General features: G+C 43.1%; 1 protein-coding gene across 2 annotated transcripts; it reads right to left on the bottom strand.

The window, feature by feature from the left end:
- Window positions 1–200: 200 nt before the first annotated feature.
- Window positions 201–22,648, bottom strand: lin7b (lin-7 homolog B (C. elegans)). 2 transcript variants are annotated; one of them, XM_082530576.1, is made up of 6 exons: window positions 22,012–22,648; window positions 15,061–15,179; window positions 14,261–14,332; window positions 9,511–9,720; window positions 7,940–8,126; window positions 201–759 (listed from the first exon to the last, which is right to left on the bottom strand). In XM_082530576.1, the coding sequence occupies exons 1-6, from the start codon at window positions 22,085–22,087 to the stop codon at window positions 752–754; spliced, it is 672 nt and encodes a 223-aa protein (XP_082386702.1). In that variant the 5' UTR covers window positions 22,088–22,648; the 3' UTR covers window positions 201–751. The 2 variants fall into 2 exon arrangements, with proteins under 2 accessions (XP_082386702.1, XP_082386703.1); XM_082530577.1 differs by having other exon boundaries at window positions 7,963–8,126; window positions 22,012–22,338.
- Between the last annotated feature and the right edge of the window lie 58 nt (window positions 22,649–22,706).

Raw genomic sequence — 22,706 nt, 5'->3', positions numbered from 1 at the left:
CATTAAGGGTAGTAAAGGCAGCCCTGAAGAAATGAGGTTAGCAGGGATGGAAACAAGCGCTGGGAAGAAATGATCAGGTCTGTCGGCATTCCAAGAAACTGGCTCTAGATTGTGTAATTATGTGAGACTGCAAACTTGTGTTATGGGAGGATTGTGCGTGTGAGCACTACGCAGTATAAAAGAATACTAATGCAAGAATATTCATTTTACACTGACTTTAATTCATGGGAAATTTGCCAATAAATATAGAGACAAAAAATAAAATACAAAAAAATGTCAACAATTTCACAAAATGGAACAAGCCATTCACAAATGCCAACACTTAGCCTTCTATCTGGGTCTATCCTGGGAAATGTTTTTTCTGCTACCGAGGTCTACTGCAGAATGTGGACTCTAATCAGAAATGCAGTGTACTATAAAACACTTGAGAATGTGCAGTTTAGATTCTGATTAAGCTACACACCAGAGAGAATATTTGGCCGTATGTAACAGGATGCTCAGGAAGACATCACTCTGGGAAAAGAAATTTACAGGCACGTTCTGACTACAAGCTAGCTCAGATTTTTCATTTGTCTAAGAAAGTGGCACGAGGATCCTAAACTGCAGGTTTCAATGCTTCAGCTCAGGTAACAGCTGTTGGTTGACTACTTCTTTGCTTCCATCCATGGTCTTTCTTCCTGCTGGAGCAGAAGAATCGGGAGGTCTGGATGATAAATCAGATGAAGGCGTTGGGCTGGTTAGCCTCTGGATTCTAGAGATCTGTGGAAGGTGAAAGAATGCATTAACCTACATGGTGATATATGACCACAGCTACACAGTCTATCAGCCAGACCCTATTTGTTATTCAGGTTTATCTAAGCAGCTATGTTGTTGTCACAGGGTAGATCCAGGACATGTTGGAGATATTCCGGTGTGTGGGGATCAGGGATTCTGGGCATTTCTGCTTAGACTGCTGCCCCTGAAATGGAGGGATGGATCAATTTGTGCCACCTATAGTATCTTCGTCATACACCAACTGCTTACTTGATACATATGTAATTCTTTGACATGTTGCATGAGAAAAATAAGGAAAAAAGCATCCAGTAACCGATCCTTTAAGCTCCATTTGTACTTGGTATCTGGACATTCGTGTTTCAGATGGACATCGTATTTGACTATGAGCAAGCGCTGGTGACAGTAGGAACAGGAACATTTCCATTCCAACAACAAACATCCGCAGAAATGGGCTCAAGGAGGGGTAGCCATCTACTGCCACCAGTTCTCTATCACAGACTATCTCACCACTCCGTTTCCCATATGTACGGGGAATGATCCCCCTTTGTCAGGGCGTGTCGATATGACCTTAAGACTCTCCACAGCTATGGTAAATGGCCTGTATTTGTATAGCACTTTTACTAGTCCCCCCTAGGGATCCCAAAGCGCTTTACACACCCAGTCATCCACCCATTCACACACTGGTGGAGGCAGCTACAGTTGTAGCCACAGCTGCCCTGGGGCAGACTGACAGAAGCGAGGCTGCCACATTGCACCATCGGCCCTTCTGGCCATCACCAGTAGGCGGTAGGTGAAGTGTCTTGCCCAAGGACACAACGACCGAGACTAGAAGAGAGATCTGTGTGTGGCATGAAGAACGAGGAGGGCAGCTGGACTGCTGCCACAACAACAGTCTGGAAATAAAGACAATTTACAGTGCTGTGCGTGGGTTCTTTATTCTGTCACAACAGCTTTGAAGTTATTTTATTCCTCCCAGATTGTGTTATCTTTGGTAGTTTTCTAGGACATTTCCTGTCAGGATCCTGGAGCTCCTGACCCAGTGTTGTGAGTTTCTTGTGTCTCAGGGTTTTTGTGTTATGTTGCATGTTCTAAGTTGTCTTTGTTGCCTCAGTTTGTTCTATAGTCTAGTATTTTAGTTTGGGTTTCTTGTATTCTGGTTAGTTTTCTGAGTGTTTAGTAGCCGCCCTCTGTGCCTCTTTTATGTTGGTCTCTGTGTTTCTTAGTTGCTCTGTCTCCCCTAGTCAGTCTGCGTCTGTGTTACATTTCCTGTTTTACTTTGAAGGTCTGTGTCCTACGTGAATGTATTGAGTTTCGCTTCCCTTTCGTCTGGTTATGTCTGATTTCTCCCAGCTGTGCTCCCCTCCTGTGTCTCATTCCCCTCGTTATTTCCCAGTGTATTTAAGTCCTGTGTTTCTCTGAGTCAGTGTCGCGTCGTCCCTCATTGCTGTGTTACTCGCTCCCTGTGTTTTCTTGAACTTAGAGTTCCCAGTGTGGCTTTGTTTTGTATGCATCTTCCTTGCCAGCCAATAAAGCTGTGATTTTGAGTTCATCCCTCGAGTCTGAGAGCCTGCATTTTGGGTCCAACTCCTGCCTGCCACACAGCGCTTGTTGACATTTCCACTACATAAATGGGAGGAAATTATTTGGTTTTGTTGAAAGGGAGGATGTTGGAAAGGCCTGACTTGCCCAAACATATAGTGTGGGTGTGCTGGAAATGTCTCAGTCTGCAAGATCTTTGGCAGAAGTTCAACAGAGGGGTAGTGGGGAGGAGGTTGGGGGCATTGGCTGGACCATTCTGCACTAGAGCCCTGTGCAGGACGATTTTTTCAATCTGGCTGCCAGTGGCGGCTCATTTAAACCTATTATTATTAACTCGTGCTTTTTCCATCCAGATCACAAATGCATGCAGCAGTCTGTACTTTGAAAGCTTTCATCCTGCCAGTGTAAAACACACAGGTAGATGTCACTGAACAGCAGCGATGTGAAACTATGAAATACAAGAACTTTGCCACACTTCTCACAAGTCCAGCTCTTTACCTTCTTGGTTCTTAACGATGTTAAAACTTTTCCACTGGTTCACTCCAGCCTTAATTTTGTTACTAACATCAGTTGTACCCTCCATCCTGCTAGCATTCTTGGGACCCCCTGTCAATTTTTAGCCACCTGCCTCTGCCCACAGCATCAGCAACCAACCTGCTCCTGCAAGATTTGTAGCCCTTTTTCATTAGTACCTACTCAGGTCGGCTTGATGTTTTTAGGGTTTTCCACTAGGTCACAGCACATGTTACCAGGTACTTTTTTAGTACCTACTCTGCTGGGTTCCAAGCAATCCAAGGCAATCCGAAAATGTGACATCAAAAGACTACATGGTTCCCAAGTCTGACAAAAAGCTGAGTCCAGTCCAAGTCCACATGAAGGAAACGGCTTGCCTTTCCGAGTGTTAGGTAGCTTAATCATTTCTAAAAGAAAATAAAGTGTTTGTGTTATTTTAGCCAACATGTAATTGGTGCAGATGGGTTGTATGTGCGCTAAGTCACTGCTGACCTGCTCCCAGGCAGACACATGAAACCTCTGACAGGCTTAGTTGACCCACTCCCATCTCCCCATGCCCACATTCTTCCACTTCTAGCCAAACATTACTGGTATGTCTCCTGCCTGCCCAGTTCCACAAGCTGCACAGATGTAAACAACCCTCAGAGAAGTGGGATCAATGAGTTGGGAGAAGTCATGGGGTTGTTGCCATGTCTCAGTTAAGCTGGGAAAGTCTAACTTACGGTTGGTGAGGAGATGCTGGATTAGATGGTTGTTGCTCATAAGTGTCTGAATGTTTAATAGATTAACAAAGACAGTGGTGTTATCACATGTGGCAGACCGATTGGATAACACACTGAGGTCATTACCCTGACTGGTATTGCATTTTGCAAAACAATGTGGGACTCTGTAGTTTTCTCTGGTCCCCTCCCCAATCAGACCAGGAGTGACATGTTTAGCCGCATGTTCTCCTTAAATTGCTGGCTGTCTGAGTGGTGTCCCAGAAACGATGTGGGCTTCATAGATAATTGGCAAACCTTCTGGAGGAAACCTGGTCTTGTTAGGAGAGACGGCATCCATCCCACTTTGGATGGAGCAGCTCTCATTTCTAGAAATATGGACAAATTTATTAAACCCCCCAAAATATGACTATCCAGAGTTGGGACCAGGAAGCAGAGTTGCAGTCTTACACGCCTCTCTGCAGCTTCTCTCCTCCTGCTACCCCCCCAAAAACCCATCTCCATAGAGACTGTGTCAGCTCCCAAACAGACAAAAAACAAACTAAAAACCAGCAACAAACAACTTAAACATAAACAATTTGCAAAGCCAGAACATCTTACTATTCATCACTGATTGAAGAAAATAAGAACAACCCCAGGTTTCTCTTCAGCTCTGTAGCCAGGCTGACAAACAGTCAGAGCTCTGTTGAGCCAACCATCCCTTTAATGTTAACTAGTAATGACTTCATGAACTTCTTCACAAATAACATTTTTATCATTAGAGAAAAAATTACCAGTAATCATCCCACAGATGTAATATTATCTACAGTTACTCTTAGTACCATTGATGTTAAGTTAGACTCTTTTTCTCCAATTGATCTTTCTGAGTTAACTTCAATAATTACTTCCTCCAAACCATCAACGTGTCTTTTAGACCCCATTCCTACAAAACTGCTCAAAGAAGTCCTGCCATTAATTAATGCTTCGATCTTAAATATGATCAACCTATCTCTAATAATCAGCTATGTACCACAGACCTTCAAGCTGGCTGTAGTTAAACCTTTACTCAAAAAGCATCTCTAGACCCAGCAGTCTTAGCTAATTATAGGCCAATCTCCAACCTTCCTTTCATATCAAACATCCTTGAAAGTGTAGTTGTCAAACAGCTAACAGATCATCTGCAGAGGAATGGCTTATTTGAAGAGTTTCAGTCAGGTTTCAGAGCTCATCATAGGGCTGCTCGATTATGGCAAAAATGATAATCACGATTATTTTCACTGAAATTGAGATCTCGATTATTTGACGATAGAGCAGGGCGATATGGCCAAAAATATTTATCACGATATATATTTGAAAATTTGCGATAACGATATAACTGACGATATAATTGATGCGAGACAAAATACAACTCCACAACATTACTAGCGCAAAAAGACAACCTTCCATTTATTTTCACGTAAACAAGAAGCTGGTTTTTATGTACATTAAAGCTTTATAAAAATGTAACAGTGCAAATGCAAATTCCTTGCTGAAAGTTTAACCCAAAGGCATTTCCAGTAGAAATTGGCTGACATATCCTGAGCATAACCATGTATAATATCCACTGAAGTTAAAAAGAGGTGCTTTGCAACATTAAACTGCAGTGTGCAGTACGCATTTTTCGGACCATAAGGTGCACAGGATTATAAGGCACATTAAGCGAAACAAAGCAGTCAGATAAATCAAACTTTATTAAACTCATTCTTCTTGCTTCCTCCACTTCTGTACCATTGATTCATTATTGTTGAATTCTCTGGCAGCTGATCTATTCCCATGTTGTTGCAGTATATTAATGACTAACCTCGTATTGTGGATGGATTATCTCAGTTGTTCTCCTGACTGAAGTTTGGTCGGTTTACAGCATCCTGCCATGCGATTGCATTTGTCTCTAACCATTATAAAAACACCAGTATAGGCTTTTAAGGCCTACAAGTAAAAAACTACATTTTCCGCGAAAATGACGTCACTTCCGGTTTCGGGCAGGAAATGCGATAGTTCGCGTTGACGTCTTTTTCAATGTGGGAAGTGTTAAGAACAGCTGATGGATCGGCAAAGCGTGTTTCTGGAGTATTATGTTTTTGTTCCTGCAAGTGCTTTTTATGCGATTTTTGCAAAGCTTCATGTGGAAGGAAACTGTGACCGAGGACAAGCTGATGGCATAAGATGTAAGTACAACTCCTCCGGTTTCATATGCAAAACAAATATTGCGCTAGCTTACGCGGTTCCGGTTCTACAGGGATTTAAAAATAGTTACACAAAACGGAGCGTGCTGCTCTGACCGGCTTTAAAGGGTTAACAATAACAATGTATTGAATAATGACTTTAAAAAACAATATAAAATAGTGCAAATACTGATAACAGTGCAAATGTTTGCAATATAAGAAATAAATGAGAAATGTAAACATCTATGTTTAGTGAACTTTGCAGTGTTGCTCTGTGGTGCAGCTACGACACCGTAGCAAAGTTTACACACTGTGTCTACTTGATCCACGTCTGACTGAACCCATAATGTTTCCACACCACTGAAGTTTTTTTTACCTCTTTTCAACCAACGGCAGTCACTCTCCTCTCCAAATAACTTCTGCTTAGCTTTCCGAGCTTCCCTCGGGTCCTCTTAATTGTTGTGACGCGTGTTGGAAATGGAGAGCGGAACGCTTGATTTACCACACGGAGCAGCGCGAGAGTAAAGCATGAGGGAGGGGCTAATAATCAGCTCAGTCATTTTTAATGATCGTTGAAAGCCCAGATCGTAATCGTGATTAAAATTCGATTAATTGAGCAGCCCTAGCTCATCACAGCACAGAAACAGCTTTAGTGAAGGTTACAAATGATCTTCTTATGGCCTCTGACAGTGGACTCATCTCTGTGCTTGTCCTGCTAGACCTCAGTGCAGCGTTCGATACTGTCGACCATAATATCCTATTAGAGCAATTAGAACATGCTGTAGGTATTACAGGTACTGCGCTGCAGTGGTTTCTATCATATCTATCTAATAGACTCCAGTTTGTGCATGTAAATGGAGAGTCCTCTTCACACACTGAGGTTAATTATGGAGTTCCACAGGGTTCAGTGCTAGGACCAATTCTGTTTACATTATACATGCTTCCCTTAGGCAGCATCATTAGAAGACATAGCATACATTTACACTGCTATGCAGATGACACCCAGCTCTATCTGTCCATGAAGCCAGATAACACACACCAATGAGTTAAACTGCAGGAATGTCTTAAAGACATAAAGACCTGGATGGCCGCTAACTTTCTGCTTCTTAATTCAGATAAAACTGAGGTTATTGTACTCGGCCCTGAAAATCTTAGAAATATGGTATCTAAGCAGATCCTTACTCTGGATGACATTACCTTGGCCTCCAGTAACACTGTGAGGAACCTTGGAGTCATTTTTGACCAGGACATGTCCTTCAATGCACATATTAAACAAATATGTAAGACTGCTTTCTTCCATTTGTGCAACATCTCTAAAGTTAGAAATATCCTGTCTCAGAGTGACGCTGAAAAACTAGTTCATGCATTTATTACTTCCAGGCTGGACGACTGTAATTCATTATTATCAGGAAGTCCTAAAAACTCCCTGAAAAGCCTTCAGCTAATCCAAAATGCTGCAGCAAGAGTCCTGACAGGGACTAGAAAGAGAGCAGATTTCTCTCGTTTTGGCTTCCTGTTAAATCCAGAATTCAAAATCCTGCTCCTCACATACAAGGTCTTAAATAATCAGGCCCATCTTATCTTAATGACCTTGTAGTACCATATCACCCTATTAGAGCACTTCGCTCTCGCTCTGCAGGCCTACTTGGATTCCCATGATGCACTGGGTGTTTCTTCTTCACTCACTATGTGTTAACAGACCTCTCTGCATTGAATCATATCTGTTATTAACCTCTGTCTCTCTTCCACAGCATGTCTTTATCCTGTCTTCCTTCTCTCACCCCAACCAATCACAGCAGATGGCCCTGCCCCTCCCTGAGCCTGGTTTCTTCCTGTTAAAAGGGAGTTTTTCCTTCCCACTGTCGCCAAAGTGCTGCTCATAGGGGGTCATATGATTGTTGGGTTTTTTGCTGTATTATTGTCTTCATGTTATTGTGATTTGTCGCTGTTTAAATAAAAGTCCACTGAATTAAATTCAATCTCATATGCATCTAATTTTAAACATTTGAGATGTATTTTGTGTTCTGTGAATAAAATCTAAGAGTTTATTAGATGCGCAAATTATCTCTTTTATTTACACTGGTGGTGTATTGTGTAAACACAGAAAAACTGCCCACTGTCCTTGACAATGGTCAGCTGACTAGTTGCCACACTCAGGATAACAGCAGTGTGTATCCAAACATATGATTATATGTATGGGTGCACACCACATACAAACATGCTGACTGCAGACTAACGAGTAGCTGGTGTGCTGCTGTCGTCTCCGGGCGCTCCTTATCTTCTCAAAGCGAGCCTCCATTTCCTCCAGCACCTTCGGGGTGTAGCGGACCACCAACTTGACTGATCCCTGTGCAGCCTTCAGCAGCTCAACAGCCTTTTCATGGTGCTCACCTTCAACACTCTGCATGAAGACCAACACAAAGCAAAAGTCTGACATGCTACAAGAAGCCGTTTCTTCCGACTACGTTTACTCTTTACCCATAAAGTGAACGTCTGATGACCTCCCCTCTACCCTTAAGTGGTTTGACAGCGACTGGAATAGGTTGTGGGTTTTTCCGAGGGTTGCCCTGGTAAGCTGTACACACAGAGATCACCCTCATTAACTTCTGATGCACACCCACTCATTTTGTTCTGGAAGGGGACAGAAGCTGCTCCGTTCAGAAGAGAGAAACAAGAATGACTTCTTATCAACACTTTCCAGGAGTGAAAGGACAGTGCTAACCTGTTTCAGCTATGACGATGCACTGACATGCACTTCTACAGTATTCCTTCATTTTAGAGAGATGGATACACTCTCATGTTTTCACATCTCTTGTCACGTATGGCTAGAGTACCTCTCCAACCTCCCAGTGATGTGGGCAGGCAGCCAGTTCTACCTCTCAGGGTGCCAGTAACCTGTTCTTATGGTTACATCTGAGTCATATTAAAGTGACTGATGGAGGATCTTTAACACCTTCACTATCAATGTTGGATAAGGTGAGTGAACGAGATAGAGATTATAGGTTAAGAGCAGTCTTTTAAGTTGCTCCACTGCATTTAGGAATAATTTAAAGCTGTTGCACAGATCCTCTACATCTTTCTCAGCATGTCAGCATAACAAACACTGCACCATCCACACCTTTAGGAACTCAGGGTGAACCTCATCCACCCCAGAGGCCCAGCCACCACGGAGGTGTTTAACCACCTCAGTGATGGACGAGTCGTCTCTCCTGTCCCCAGCCTTTGCTTCTACAGGAGACGCATCAGTGGGCTTAAGGAGGTCCTCAGAGTATTGAGTCTGTCGTCCCATTGTCCCAGTGGGAACAACAGTGAGATCTGGAGGGACCTGACAGGAGGAATGGCCCCCGAACCCCACCCAACACACTTTGCACCTGACCCCTGCAACACCTTATCCAGGCCAACAGGTAGGCTAAACAAATCAATTAGTATCAAACAGTATCAATTATTTATATCAATTATAATATACTGATGCTGTATATTTATGTAGATGTTCTACTGAACATACATAAAGTACAAAATGAACTAGAAATGATAATAAATGTGACTGTTGATGCGCCTGACCTAAAAACAAAGTGTAAATGTGCCGTATATGAAGAAATGTTCTTGTGTTATTTTTGGATTTACAAATTCTACAGACAATGGTTTTAAATGGGGTCTTGAAACTGGATAAATACTTGTAGTTAACACTTTTAAAATAATTCCAGGATTCAGTGACTGCTTCTGGTCTTCACGCTGTGTGCACCTCTCCTCAGCAGGTTGTAAGTGGGCTTCTGTGATCCTCTTACCACACCATTGACAGAAAGTAGCTGGTCTCCTCTCTTCAGCCCACCTTGGCGGTCAGCCACTCCTCCAGGGATGACTCTTGAGATATAGATGGGAGAGTTTTGCTCTTTTCCACCCATGATGTTAAAGCCCAGTCCCTCTTCTGTCTTGGGCAGTTCTACCACCCTTGGGTGGGCGTGCCCCTCACTGGCTGCAAAGGCTGCCACTGTGGCCTAATCAGAGAGGAAACCACATGATGAGCAAAACAACAAGTTCTATTTCACATCACATCTCCAGTTACCTCTATTTGTTATACAAAACAGAGGATCTGACAGTACACAGGTGGGAGGACAAACATATGCTGCATTCAAAGGATGCAATACAAAACAAACTATTTTCCCACAGTGGTAGTGTTAAATGTGGGCCTGTTTATAGACAATCTGAGTAACTCATAAAGTCCACAGCATGTCTTTATCCTGTCTTCCTTCTCTCACCCCAACCAATCACAGCAGATGGCCCCGCCCCTCCCTGAGCCTGGTTCTGCTGGAGGTTTCTTCCTGTTAAAAGGGAGTTTTTCCTTCCCACTGTCACCAAAGTGCTGCTCATAGGGGGTCATATGATTGTTGGGTTTTTCTCTGTATCTATAGGGTCGACCTTACAGTATAAAGCACCTTGAGGCAACTATTTTTGTGATTTGGCTCTATAGACATAAAACCAAATAGAACTGAATTATATACATAATTTTAATAAAAATGCATAAATAGTAGGGCTGCACGATTAATCGTTAGAAAATCGCGATCTCAATTCATACTTATGTGCGATCTCATTTCCAAATGACAACGATTTACAAAAAAAAAAAAGAAGACGACGACGATTGTACCGCATTTTGATCCGGGACGTAATCTGCACGGAAACAAGCGCTCACTCTTCCTGCTCAACAAATGACAAGGACGGAGCCTTATACCACGTGATACAGAAGCTGGCTGCTAAAATTGACTGTGTGCACGTTAGCATGTGCTACTTCCGGTGCAGAAACTCCTGTGGGGAGCTTTGTTTCCGGTGTCCTATTCACGCCTTGTTTACGGTCCAAAACAAGTTAAGCAAATGAATGAATCAAGCAGCGATTTACATTTCTATAGATGTCTCGGGCATTTACCCAATATATCTGTAAATGATGTTTGTGTAAAGTTGGTCAGAAGGTTCCTTTGTGAGTGCGCATGCGCCATTAGCGTGCTGCCTGCTGTAACCCCTAATTTCCCTCGGGATGAATAAAGTATTCTGATTCTGATTCTGATGTTCATCGACTTGTCGATATTTTCCCCCGCGCCTCAGAGCAAAAGAGAAAATGGATTCAAATGTTATATTTCTCAGCTGTCCCTCGTTTATCGCGGGTGTTATGTTCTAAAAATAACCAGCGAGAGGTGAAATCAAGGAGCCAATTTTATTTTTTGACAGTGCAAAACGTTTCGTGGACATCGTGGACATACAGTACTACACTTCAGAGTCACACTGCCAGCGATCGATGCAGCGATTCTGTACTGTACAGGAGAGACGTCACGGAGATCGTCTGCAGCGATCAGGACACAATGTGACGTAAAAAAACGTGCAAACTTGCACTAAAAAAATCTGTGAAACAGCGAGGTGAAAGGTGAACGTTATAGCGAGGGACCACTGTAATTTTGAAGGTAAGTCACAACATACCCTTCATAAATAATAATGTATAGAAACCGTTACCAGCAATCATTCATTTTTTGTGTGGCTTTTTTCACGGTTTGTTAACATGCTGTGTAGGTGTGTACTTGACTAGCTGATATCAACATAACAGGGAAACATCTGGTTTGACTATTGTTCACCTGTAGTTTGAATGCTGAACATTTGCCTGTTTAAATCATAAGACCCGTCACTATACAAAGATGTGATTCTGAATGTGGACGATGTGTCGTCTGCTGCAGTGATGCAGTTCTGCTTGTGTTGAGCGATGTAAACAACTGATCGATCTAAACGCTTTAAACGTCAAAATTGATCATTAGATTTTTTTATGACACAGCAGCGGTGAGTGTTCCCACCTTCTGCTCTTTGTAACTTAACGCCATCTTTCCGTTTTCGAGTTTTGGACATGATTTTGGAGGATATCTTCACAGTAGCGATTGACCGCAAAGTAAAGCTACCGGAAATGTACAACCCCACATCCGGTCTCAAACCAGGAAGTTAGCATTTTCTCATGCACAGGGTCAATTAGCAGGGAAAAAACAACGGAGAGCACGTCAGGGATGACGAGAAAGTGACTGGAGAAAATCCGTCCCGGTCAACCACCCAAACATCAATAACGGAACCTTATACAGCGCTTTCCTATACATGTCGAACTCCCGCAGGCACAAAGAAATTACGGAGGCTATCACTTATCACCTGACCAAAGATATGGCTCCATCAACACTGTGCAAAACGAGGGATTTAGGAAAATGATCAACACCCTAGACAAACGCTACACAGTGCCGTCCCGCAACTATTTTTCTATTGTTGCACTACCTGCTCTGTACACGCAGCGTCGAGCAACGGTGGAGACGGAATTTCAAGCAGTACATTTTCGGCAACGACAAAATGTGAGACATTTGTTGTTTTTATGTTTATTTATTGTTTTTATGTTCAGTCTCAACTGTTACGAAGTTGATGTGCAGTTAATAAGTGCAATAAATATTTATACTGGAAAAGAAAATCGTGAGAAAATCGTGATCTCAATTCTAAGCCAAAAGATTGTGATTCTCATTTTATGCAAAATCGTGCAGCCCTAATAAATAGATCAAATATACTAAAATAAATAATGAAAAACAAACAGCACAAAAAGGAGCCTATCCGGTTGTTCAGTCTGACGTCACTAGCCGTGTCTGGGCCTAAACTCCGCTGCAGGTCCATATATCAAACGATCACTATGGCATTACTGAGAGTTGAAAAACTGTCTAAAGTCTTTCATCTTTAATAAAATGATCAGCGTTCTGCTCTACCAGGTGTAACAACTGAGTTTAACATCCAGGCATCCATGAAAACGGAATTTATGACATTTAACAGAGTTAGAAGTTAGCAGGAAGTTAGCTCGCTAGCTTCTATCTAAATACAATATAGCATGTCCTGGCTGCGGGGTTTTGGAAACAAATTAAAACGTACAGCTCTGTTATCACTTCCAACATAAATGAAGACAGAAAACTAAACAGCAGTGACGTTTGTAGGGTTACTGAAGTTGGGCTAGCTGGTATATAATGATGTGCTACGTGACTGCTAGCGACACAGCTATGTTAGCATAATATAAACAAGCTAACTTTTTTTCCACTCGATAAAAGTTAACGTGAGTGTTCTCGGTGGTCAGGAACAAATGTAATCGCATGGCAGGATGCTGTAAAAGGACCAAACTTCAGCCAGGAGAACAACTGAGATAATCCATCCACAATATGAGGTTAGTCATTCATATACTGCTGCATGGGCTGGGCTGTAGCTACATCCTAAGGTTTTAAAAACTGAGCTTAAATAAATGATTAGCGGTAATAAAAGCCGAGGGAGGTCAACAGGGATCACTGACTGTTTTAGGAGCTTTTTGAGATCAAATAGAAGAAAATACAAAACATTAAACATGTTAACAACACAAAAGCCATATTAAACGCAGACTACTTTAGACCCGGAAGTAGGATTCGTCACGTCATCACTTAACAATCGGATAGAGAGCATGTGTGGTAGAAATGCAAATATGTTTCTAACAATAGTAAATTCTGATTGCAAAAGCTGCCAGAAAAGAGGAAAGGAAAGGGAAACAAAGGAAGAAAAAACCCAGACAGAGAGAGTAAGGACACAAAACATGAAGTTGCTCAGCATTTCAAACTGCTGAAAGTAGACGTCAGGAAGAGCACACTGTGGAGCCGGCTAACCAGCCGAGCATTCGTCCTCACATGGCACCGTGACAGGCTTTTAGAGGTCAAAGGCTTAAGGAGACAAAGATATCCGTCAGAGGCAAACTCTGGAAGGATGTCAGGTGGTATTCTTCAGTGCAAATTCATGTATTAAACGCTGCATTCATCTGTAGCATTTCAAGATTCCCTTCAACTATGCATCCTACTGTTTCAGTGGGAGATGCACGATCACTACATCTTCACTTGTTTTGAGCAAAAACAAATTCCACACTCTGCCACTCTGGTGCAAACCTTTCATTTATGGGGTGGCTGTGGCTCAGGCGGTGGAGCAGATCAGCCACTGACTGGAAGGTTGCTGGTTCGATCCCTGGCTTCCCCTAGTCTACATGCCAAATATCCTTGGGCAAGATACTAACCCCAAGTTGCTCACCAATGCATCCATCGGAGTGTGGATGTAGATTAGTTTGCACTTAAGTATAGAAGGAAGTGCTTGTGTGACTGGGTGAATGAGGCCTGTTGTATAGCTGTGAGTAGAAAAGCGCTGTATAAGAATCAGTCCATTTATGACAGCGGTCACCATATTCCAGCACTGCAGGAGTGCTGCACTGTTAATCCCATTTAACTGTACTACTTTTGTTAAAACATATTTATCAGTTTAACAAATGCATACTGCACTGTTCTCAGTATCTCAGTGTCTGCTCAGTACAGTTAAATATTCCAATGTGTAGTCAGATTTTTCCCACTTTGACTAAAGATGCCACTACAGTGTGTGTAGTGGCATTAGCAGAGCGTCGTAGTCTAAGAACTACAACACTGCTGTGGTTTGCAATCACAAACAGCCCAAATCTCTAACATAAAGCTGCTTTGTCATTTGTAATACCTTGGCTGTTGCCTGTGCTCGCACCTCTGGTCCTCCAACAATGTCTAGAGTGTCATAGAGCTGCTCATAAACCTAAGGACAACAAAGCAGAACAAAGGTGGCTCAGACTGGAGTGTAATGGGGATGTAGCATCACACAGTGCAGTAGATACACAGACAATGGATAACACTGCAAACATCCATGATAAATTCTATTATTAGCTAAATATAAGAAACTGCACCATGTGCTTTCAGTCAGTCTTTGATAACAGCTTCAAGGCTCACACTTATTTACTTTCTGTTATCTTCTTTACTATTTAGTTATTCATTAAGTCATTAGTTGTTACAGTCATTAGTTATCTAACTTAACTTTTTAAATGCAAGTGTTGCCAAGAACGCCAGCGTGGTGGCTGGTTGCTCGTTCAGCATCAGATTTTAGTAAATGGCCTCAAACTTAAAGTGTAGTTTTCACTGATTGGAGGCTAAATATGTGGCTGCAGCTCAGGAGGCAGAGCAGCTCATGTACTAATCTCTACTGAAGGCTGTACGGCCAGTGTGCTGAGGCCCAGGTCAGAGTCCAATCCACGGTCTTTACTGCGTATCGTCCATCTCCACTGCGCCACCATTCAATAAAGACAAAAATGTCCAAAAAGAAAGGAAGTGCACATGTTCTCACATGGGTCATTTAAAAAAGTCTGAGATGATTAAATGAAAAGAGTTGCTTTTAAACAGACTGTGAGGACGTGACAATGCTCACTTTATGCACCGGACATTAGGAAAACGATTATTAAACATTCTTTTAAAAGGGCCGTGGCACTTTACCTCTCTGATGGCAGCGCAGAATTTGCTCTGTAGGACTCTCTGCAGGGCCTGCAGTTTGGGAGGAGGCAGCTCACCAGTCCGCTGCAGCCGGTCCAGCAGCTCGATCACCCTGCATACATCTAACCCACAACACACACAAGCCAGGATTAACAACACAGCAACACAACACTGTCTGTGGACACTACAGACCCTCCCACAGTCACAGGATGCATTTCCATGAGGTGAGTGGGAACATTTCTCCAAGTGGTGAAGACGGCCGCATGAAGGCATCTACTGCCTTTCTATCCATCCCCAAAGGTTCTCAGTTGGATTTGGATCAGGGGAACACACAGGATGGTCCAACAGGGTGATGTTATTGTCCTAGAAGAAGTCTCTTGTCCTGCAGCATTGTGTACTGTAGCATTGTCCTGTTGATAAACCCAGTGGTTACCACACAGACGAGGGCCCTCAGTCATGAGGGACGCTCTCTGCAACATCTGGACACAGCCAGCAGCTGTTTGACGCCCCTGCACCTCCTGAAGCTCCACTGAAGGAAAAAGCACCCCAGGCCATGATGGCGGGAGACTACCTGACAGAAAAGGACAATGAATCCACATTCGGCCTTTTAAAGGCCATGATCCCACCAAGAGGAAGGATCATGGCTAAACTGGAAACGTGGACCCTCCTGGGGTGATTACCAACACGATGTTAAACCCTCTGAAGCTCTACTGGAAAATGTGAATATGGAGCATTTTGGACGAGGCCTGAAGCATGAAGAGTTGGTACATGGCACCAGGCCCTGGCATGATTCACACCTACTGTAACACAGGTGGCAAAGGCACACACATTCTCTACTTAAGTACACAAACTAGTGTACGGGGAAAAGAATTACAAATCACTACACTTTCTTTTGAGCGCTCCAGTAGCTACATGCTGCTGCTGCTCTGAGTTTTACTGCTCTTTGTGGACTTACACGACCGAACTGAACAAGACGTACGCAGATGTTTGACAGTACACTGCTCATGCTGTTTTTATACTAGATGATATAAAGTTAGCATGAAGGTGGAATGAATCTCACCATCATCAGCTTAACTAATCCCTGCTACACTTGATGTAACCTAACTCTGACCATAAGCACCACAGGTACTGTGCACCCGTCACACGCTGTTCTTTAGTGTAGAGCCATCACAGTACAGCAAGCTAACCTGTTCATCCTGCAAGCAACACTTAAATAACAGCCTATTTTGCTTCTCAGCAGATTTCTCCATATGAACAGACACATCACATGTATAAACCTAATTTAAAAACACAAGGACTCACATGTAAGCTTTACATTTCCCATTTATCAAATACCAATTCAATTTTATTTATACAGTACCAAATCACAACAGCAGGGGACGGGGCCTGATTATTTAAGACCTTGTATGTGAGGAGCAGGATTTTGAATCCTGGATTTAACAGGAAGCCAAAACAGGAGAAATCTGTTCTCTCTTTCTAGTCCCTGTCAGGACTCTTGCTGCAGCATTTTGGATCAGCTGAAGGCTTTTCAGGGAGTTTTTAGGACTTCCTGATAATAATGAATTACAGTCGTCCAGCCTGGAAGTAATAAATGCATGAACTAGTTTTTCAGCGTCACTCTGAGATTACTTATTTACTTATTACTTTTTAAAAACATGATACCTAATCTGAATACGTAATAAAGCGACAGACCTTTCAGCCCAACTCTATTTTTCTGCATAATCATCATATCAAATTGAATCAAATGGAAAAGTCTCTTTTTAAAAATTGTTTTATTAGTTTTAATCTTTTAACTTCATGCACATTGCATCAAGCAAAAATTTAATTATATGTTACAGTCTTTCACATGAAGAAATTTACCATTTAAACTAGAGCTGGGCGATATGAGATTTTTTCATATCACGATATGTTTTTTTCATTTCAGGCGATAACGATATCTATCACGATATAAGCCAAATAACTATATTTGTAAGATTTAAATGTGCCGTTGCTCACAAGTGAAATGTGAAATAATCAGCAGCTTGTTTTGATTTAAATATTTATTTCCCATAATAAGTTCAACAGGGTAGATGTACTTAAGGAACATGAGACTTTTTCAGATAAATAAAGGCAAATATTGCAAACTACACAAAAGGCAGCCGCTAAAGCGTTTAAGTTTCAAAATAGAACAAATGAAACAGACTAAACTGTCAATTCCACTTAGAAACAAAATATTAATTCTAAAAATAAATCTTAGTTTGTTTTACAGAAGAACAGACAAAACTGACTAACTTTTGTCAATATCAAATAAACTGAGAACTAAAAGGAAATTCTCAATCTCTCCTTGTTGTATAGCTGAGCTTTTCAAACAGTTTTAACAGTTACTTTAGTCTGACAAAAGCCGAATGACGAATCAGCGCTTCCAGTCAGAGACTGAGGCTACGTCCACACGTACATGGGTATTTTTGAAAACGGAGATTTTCCGTTTTCGTTTTAAAAAATAATCCCGTCCACACATAAAGGCAGAAATGAAGGAAAACGCTGCTATGAACATGCCAAAGCAGCAGGTGGCGCTAGATTCCTAACCGTGCAGAAATGTTGGCCAATCAGAAGTCTAGAAGCCTCGGTGGGAAAAAGTAAACAAAGCTGGGGCATAGAAGCAGAACAGTCGTATGTGTGGAGGGACAGTAACTGTGTGTATATGTAAGCATTTAAACACTGCAGAGAGTAGAATTAACAGTATTGTAGAAATTCATTTCACCGAAACAATAACGTGGCGCACAGTGTGACGCATGCACCAGTTTATTGTATTTCCAGACTTGCTTTCGGCACAATTTACAGTGCACGCTACTCTGTTTTTTGTCAGACTTGAAATAGCCGAAATACCTTCACACTACGGAACTTCTATGGCTCTTCCGTTCGACAATCTCTCCGGCGTTGGAACCATCATCTGTTTTCTCTTCGGTCACGCTCGGTTGATTTTTCTAGTCGGCACACTCATTTCCTCCATTACCCGCTGGCTGCTTCCCAAACAAACACACGTGCGGCTTGGCACTTGTGCTGTACGTAACAAGTCACGCGACGTGACGCTGCGGCTGTGATTGGTTCGGCTCTGCGCTACTTCATTTGGATTGGCTGACCTTTTTTTTTTTTTTTTTTTTAAGAGGACAAGAGCGGCGAGGTCTATCGCGATAGTTTAATTTCTCTATCGAGTAAAAGTTATATCGCGATACATATTGTTATCGTTCTATCGCCCAGCTCTAATTTAAACCTATGTTCTGCATATTCCAGCATATGAAATAAAATAATGTTTTGTGTTTACACTCTTTCAAATAGATGCAAGTAAAACTCAGCAAATAAATGAATAAAATCAAAGATTCAGCAGCTCTTAAATCTATTGTCACCTGTTTAGCAGGAGTGGGGCGGATCCCTTAGTAATCTTTTACTTTACTCGTCACTTGAAAAAAGTAATCGGATTACAGTAACGTGTCACTGCCCATCTCTGCTCAGCATAACATGGAAGCGCCTGTCAGGCAACATAGTGGCTAAGATGAACAGACAGAAGGCTCAATACATGAGCAGGCCACAGAGAGGAATCGGCAGGAATACCAGAGGCGCAACGCATCAACCAATGGTAGACGGAGCAGTTTCCAGAGCCCTGGGAGCTTGAGGGTCCTGCACAGCATCTCTGTTGTTCCTAGGACTGCGCTCTTCTGGACAGAGATCCAGAACCTCTCTGCACTGAATCACACTTGTTATTAATCTCTGTCTCTCTTCCACAGCATGTCTTTATCCCGTCTTCCTTCTCTCACCCCAACCGGTCACGGCAGATGGCGCCTCTCCCTGAGTCTGGTTCTGCCAGAGGTTTCTTCCTGTTTCCTTCCTGTTGAAAGGGAGTTTAAAGGGGTGAGATTTCATCACCCCCACCCGAGATTGGGTACTTCGCCCCAAGTGTGATGGAAGAAGGATTGTTGAGTGCACTGATCCTGAAAAATAGGATCATGGTAAAGCTTGAAACCTGGATCTTCTGTAGATGGTTAATCAAGACTACATGAAGTACCCTCAGAAGATCTACTAGACGATGTGAACAGGGTCCAGTAACCATCACAGTGACATATATCAAAGACAGGGTCTCCAGTATAAAGTATTGGACAGCACCAGAACCTGACATGGATCACGCCTGCTGTCTGAAGAAGCTGACTGCACTCCATGAGCGTCTGGCAGCACAGATGAACCAGAGAGAAATCCGGAATGGCTAACCAAAGGCCAGACAGTCCTGATCCTCAAGGACCCCCAGGAGGGACCGGTCCCCTCCAACTACCGACCAATAACCTGCCTCAGCACCACGTGGAAGCTCCTGTCAGGCGTCATAGTGGCTAAGATGAACAGCAGCTACTGGTAGATCGAGCAGTTAGCTGAGACTACAAGACCAGTCTGACCAACCTGTGCACTGCCTGGATTGATTACAAAGAGACCTATGACTCGATGCCCCACACCTGGATCCTGGAATGCCTAGAAGAGCCTTCATCAGGAACTCAATGGGGATGTGACAGACAGCACAGAGGCACTAATCATGGCAGCACAAGAACAAGCTCTGAGTACAAGATCCATAGAGGCTGGGGTCTATCACACCAGGCAAGACCCCAGGTGCAGGCTGTGTAAAGATGCCCCAGAGACAATCCAGCACATAACAGCAGGGTGCAAGATGCTAGCAGGCAAGGCATACATGGAACGCCATAACCAAGTGGCCGGCATAGTGTACAGGAACATCTGTGCCGAGTATAACCTAGAAGTCCCGAGGTCAAAATGGGAGACGCCCCCAAGGGTGGTGGAGAATGACCGAGCTAAGATCCAGTGGGACTTCCAGATACAGACGGACAAAATGGTGGTGGCTAACCAACCGGACATAGTGGTGGTAGACAAACAGAAGAAGACGGCCGTAGTGATCGATGTAGCGGTTCCGAATGACAGCAATATCAGGAAGAAGGAACACGAGAAGCTGGAGAAATACCAAGGGCTCAGAGAAGAACTCGAGAGGATGTGCAGGGTGAAGGTGACGGTGGTCCCCGTGGTAATCGGAGCACTAGGTGCGGTGACTCCCAAGCTAGGCGAGTGGCTCCAGCAGATCCCGGGAACAACATCGGAGATCTCTGTCCAGAAGAGCGCAGTCCTGGGAACAGCTAAGATACTGCGCAGGACCCTCAAGCTCCCAGGCCTCTGGTAGAGGACCCGAGCTTGAAGGATAAACCGCCCACAGGGGCGAGAGGGGGATTAAAGAAAAAAAATTACTGGAGCCACTCACCTAGTGCTCCGATGAGGGGTTTATGTATATGTACGTGTGTATATATATATATATATATATATATATATATATATATATATATATATATATATATATATATATATATATATATATGTGGTTTTAATAGTAGGGTGATCATTGGCAGTCTTCACAGAAGAAGTAGTTCTGAAAGAAATCATAAATTCTTTGACCATTCTTATAAATAAGGGGGAAAGAGGTCTGCAAAATGTGTTTATGTTACCTCCTGTCTCTTTCACTAACGAGGCCCTCACCCCGTCAGCTCCAGAATAATAACCACTCAGATAATATTGTAAATATAAAATAAAAAGACTAACATGAGGAGCCTATAGTCTATAGCGCTCCTCTCGGCAAAGCAAATATTTTTGACACAACCAAGTAGTCAGACGATGATTCTACTTCTTAAAACTATTGGACAGGTCAGGTATAAAAACCAAAACAAAACGTTTAGCAGCTTCACTGCACTGTGTTTGCACACGGGACTGAAGAAGATAACAGAGGAATTATACCTTTAATTAAATATTAATTAAGGATCCAAACACCCATTTCACACCTTGACTCATGTAATGAAGCACATGATAGTGGGTCACCCACTGGGATAGATACCTGGGGCTGTCCACCCAGTCTTAGAACTGACAAAGCTTCTCAGATGAGACGTCTTCAAGAAACTTAAAGAAGTCCAGTTACATTTTTCCCCAAGCTCCTTAGACTACCGTGACCTGGATGACTGAGAACCTACACAGATATGATGTTAAGCTGCTTTAATGATTCCAAAACCAATTTTGATGAGTATTTGGAATATCTGTCCTGCTGGAACATCCAGTTTTCTTCACTTGAGGTTAAGTTGAAGACGTTACTCCATCCTCTTTGTGTGGATATACCAGTAGCACTTGCAGCAAAACATCCCCAGAGCACGATGTCACCACCATGATCCACAGCATATGTGTATACAGGTATATGTAGCACAGACTGTACAGTATCCCACACACTTTTGATGCTTCATCCATGGCTGTTTGATCAGTTTTACCAGTGTGAACCTGTGTATTATATTGAAAACATGGGCTAATTTATTTATCTTTGACACTACAACAGGTCATCCCACTAAGGAGGGTTGCTTTTGAAGGTGGTGTTGTAATTAAAGAGTTTAAAAAACTGAACGTGTCTGCGAGCAGCGTTCACAGTAACTGAGAGGTAGGCGTGGCACTGGGGACCGAGCCCCCCTAAAGGTTACGTCCTAGTCACCCCTGCTGCGCACATCATCTAAACTGTGTCGTGGTTAAATTATTAACTTGTGTCGTTAGGGTCTGTGTGCATTAACAGACGTCGAACACGATCCTCCTCACCGACTGGATCATGCGCTGATGGATACTCAGCATTTTAGGCCCAACCAAGCTCCATACCGCTAAAGACGCAGGAGATGGGGCCGTAAAACCCAAAGAAGCCGACCACAGCAAACAAACGTGTCAGTGTAGGAGCGGAGGCGGGGCCCAGGGACGTGTACATCGGTACCTTTGTATGCATCAGACAAGCCAACGATCATCGTTTCGCCTTTGTTGTGGAATCAGACTGCGAGCACGTCTCCCACACACACTGCATCTGCTAGCTACGTTACCTCTCTCCAGGGTTAGGGTTAGCTACCCTGCTAGCTACGTTACCTCTCTCCAGGCACAGCGGTTCTGTCATGGCCGCCATGTCTGCTTCTTTAGCCGGGTGGTAGTACGAGGACATCATCGCGGACTCGGTGCACACTGATCCAACGAACACCTCGTATGGCCGATTAATGTAGTTCACAGCAGTGCGTGGCCCATCGTTGCCCACGGCCTGCTTAGCATCGTGAGTGGAGCTTCGAGACTACAACCTGACGCAGCAGCTCTCCTCCAGCTGCGGCTTCAGTGCGCGAAGCAGCGATGTCATCTACGCAGGACTCATGTGCTCCACGCACTGACACAACAAAGGACATCCCTCACACACTTGCAGTATCTGCTGTTGTCTGATGGGCGTTTTTAATATTTATCACCCAGCTGAAAGGCTGATAGAGCACTGCTACATGTGCTCTGGATATCCTGTAACTGGCCTTGTTGGTCTGGGGTGACAGGTTTGTAAGAACTGATCGGAGACTACGAAATAAAACATTTGGCACAGACTCATGGACAAAGGATGCAAAGTGAATGGCATGAAACTTTCTGGCTTTAAGTCACATCTTTATTAAAATGTCCTTGCAAATATTACCAACAGCAGGAGATTAATAAAAAGGAATAAACAGAAGAGCTCATAACTGCCACAACACTACATCTTCAACCTGACAGGATGCTCATCGGGACACATTTACCAAAGTCACGTGGCTGCTAGA

The sequence above is a fragment of the Aulonocara stuartgranti genome (assembly GCF_965226115.1).
Source record: "Aulonocara stuartgranti genome assembly, chromosome: 4".
Classification (NCBI taxonomy): Eukaryota; Metazoa; Chordata; class Actinopteri; order Cichliformes; family Cichlidae; genus Aulonocara; species Aulonocara stuartgranti.
Note: the sequence above shows the minus strand (reverse complement) of the source record. Positions and strands in the feature narration are given on the sequence as shown.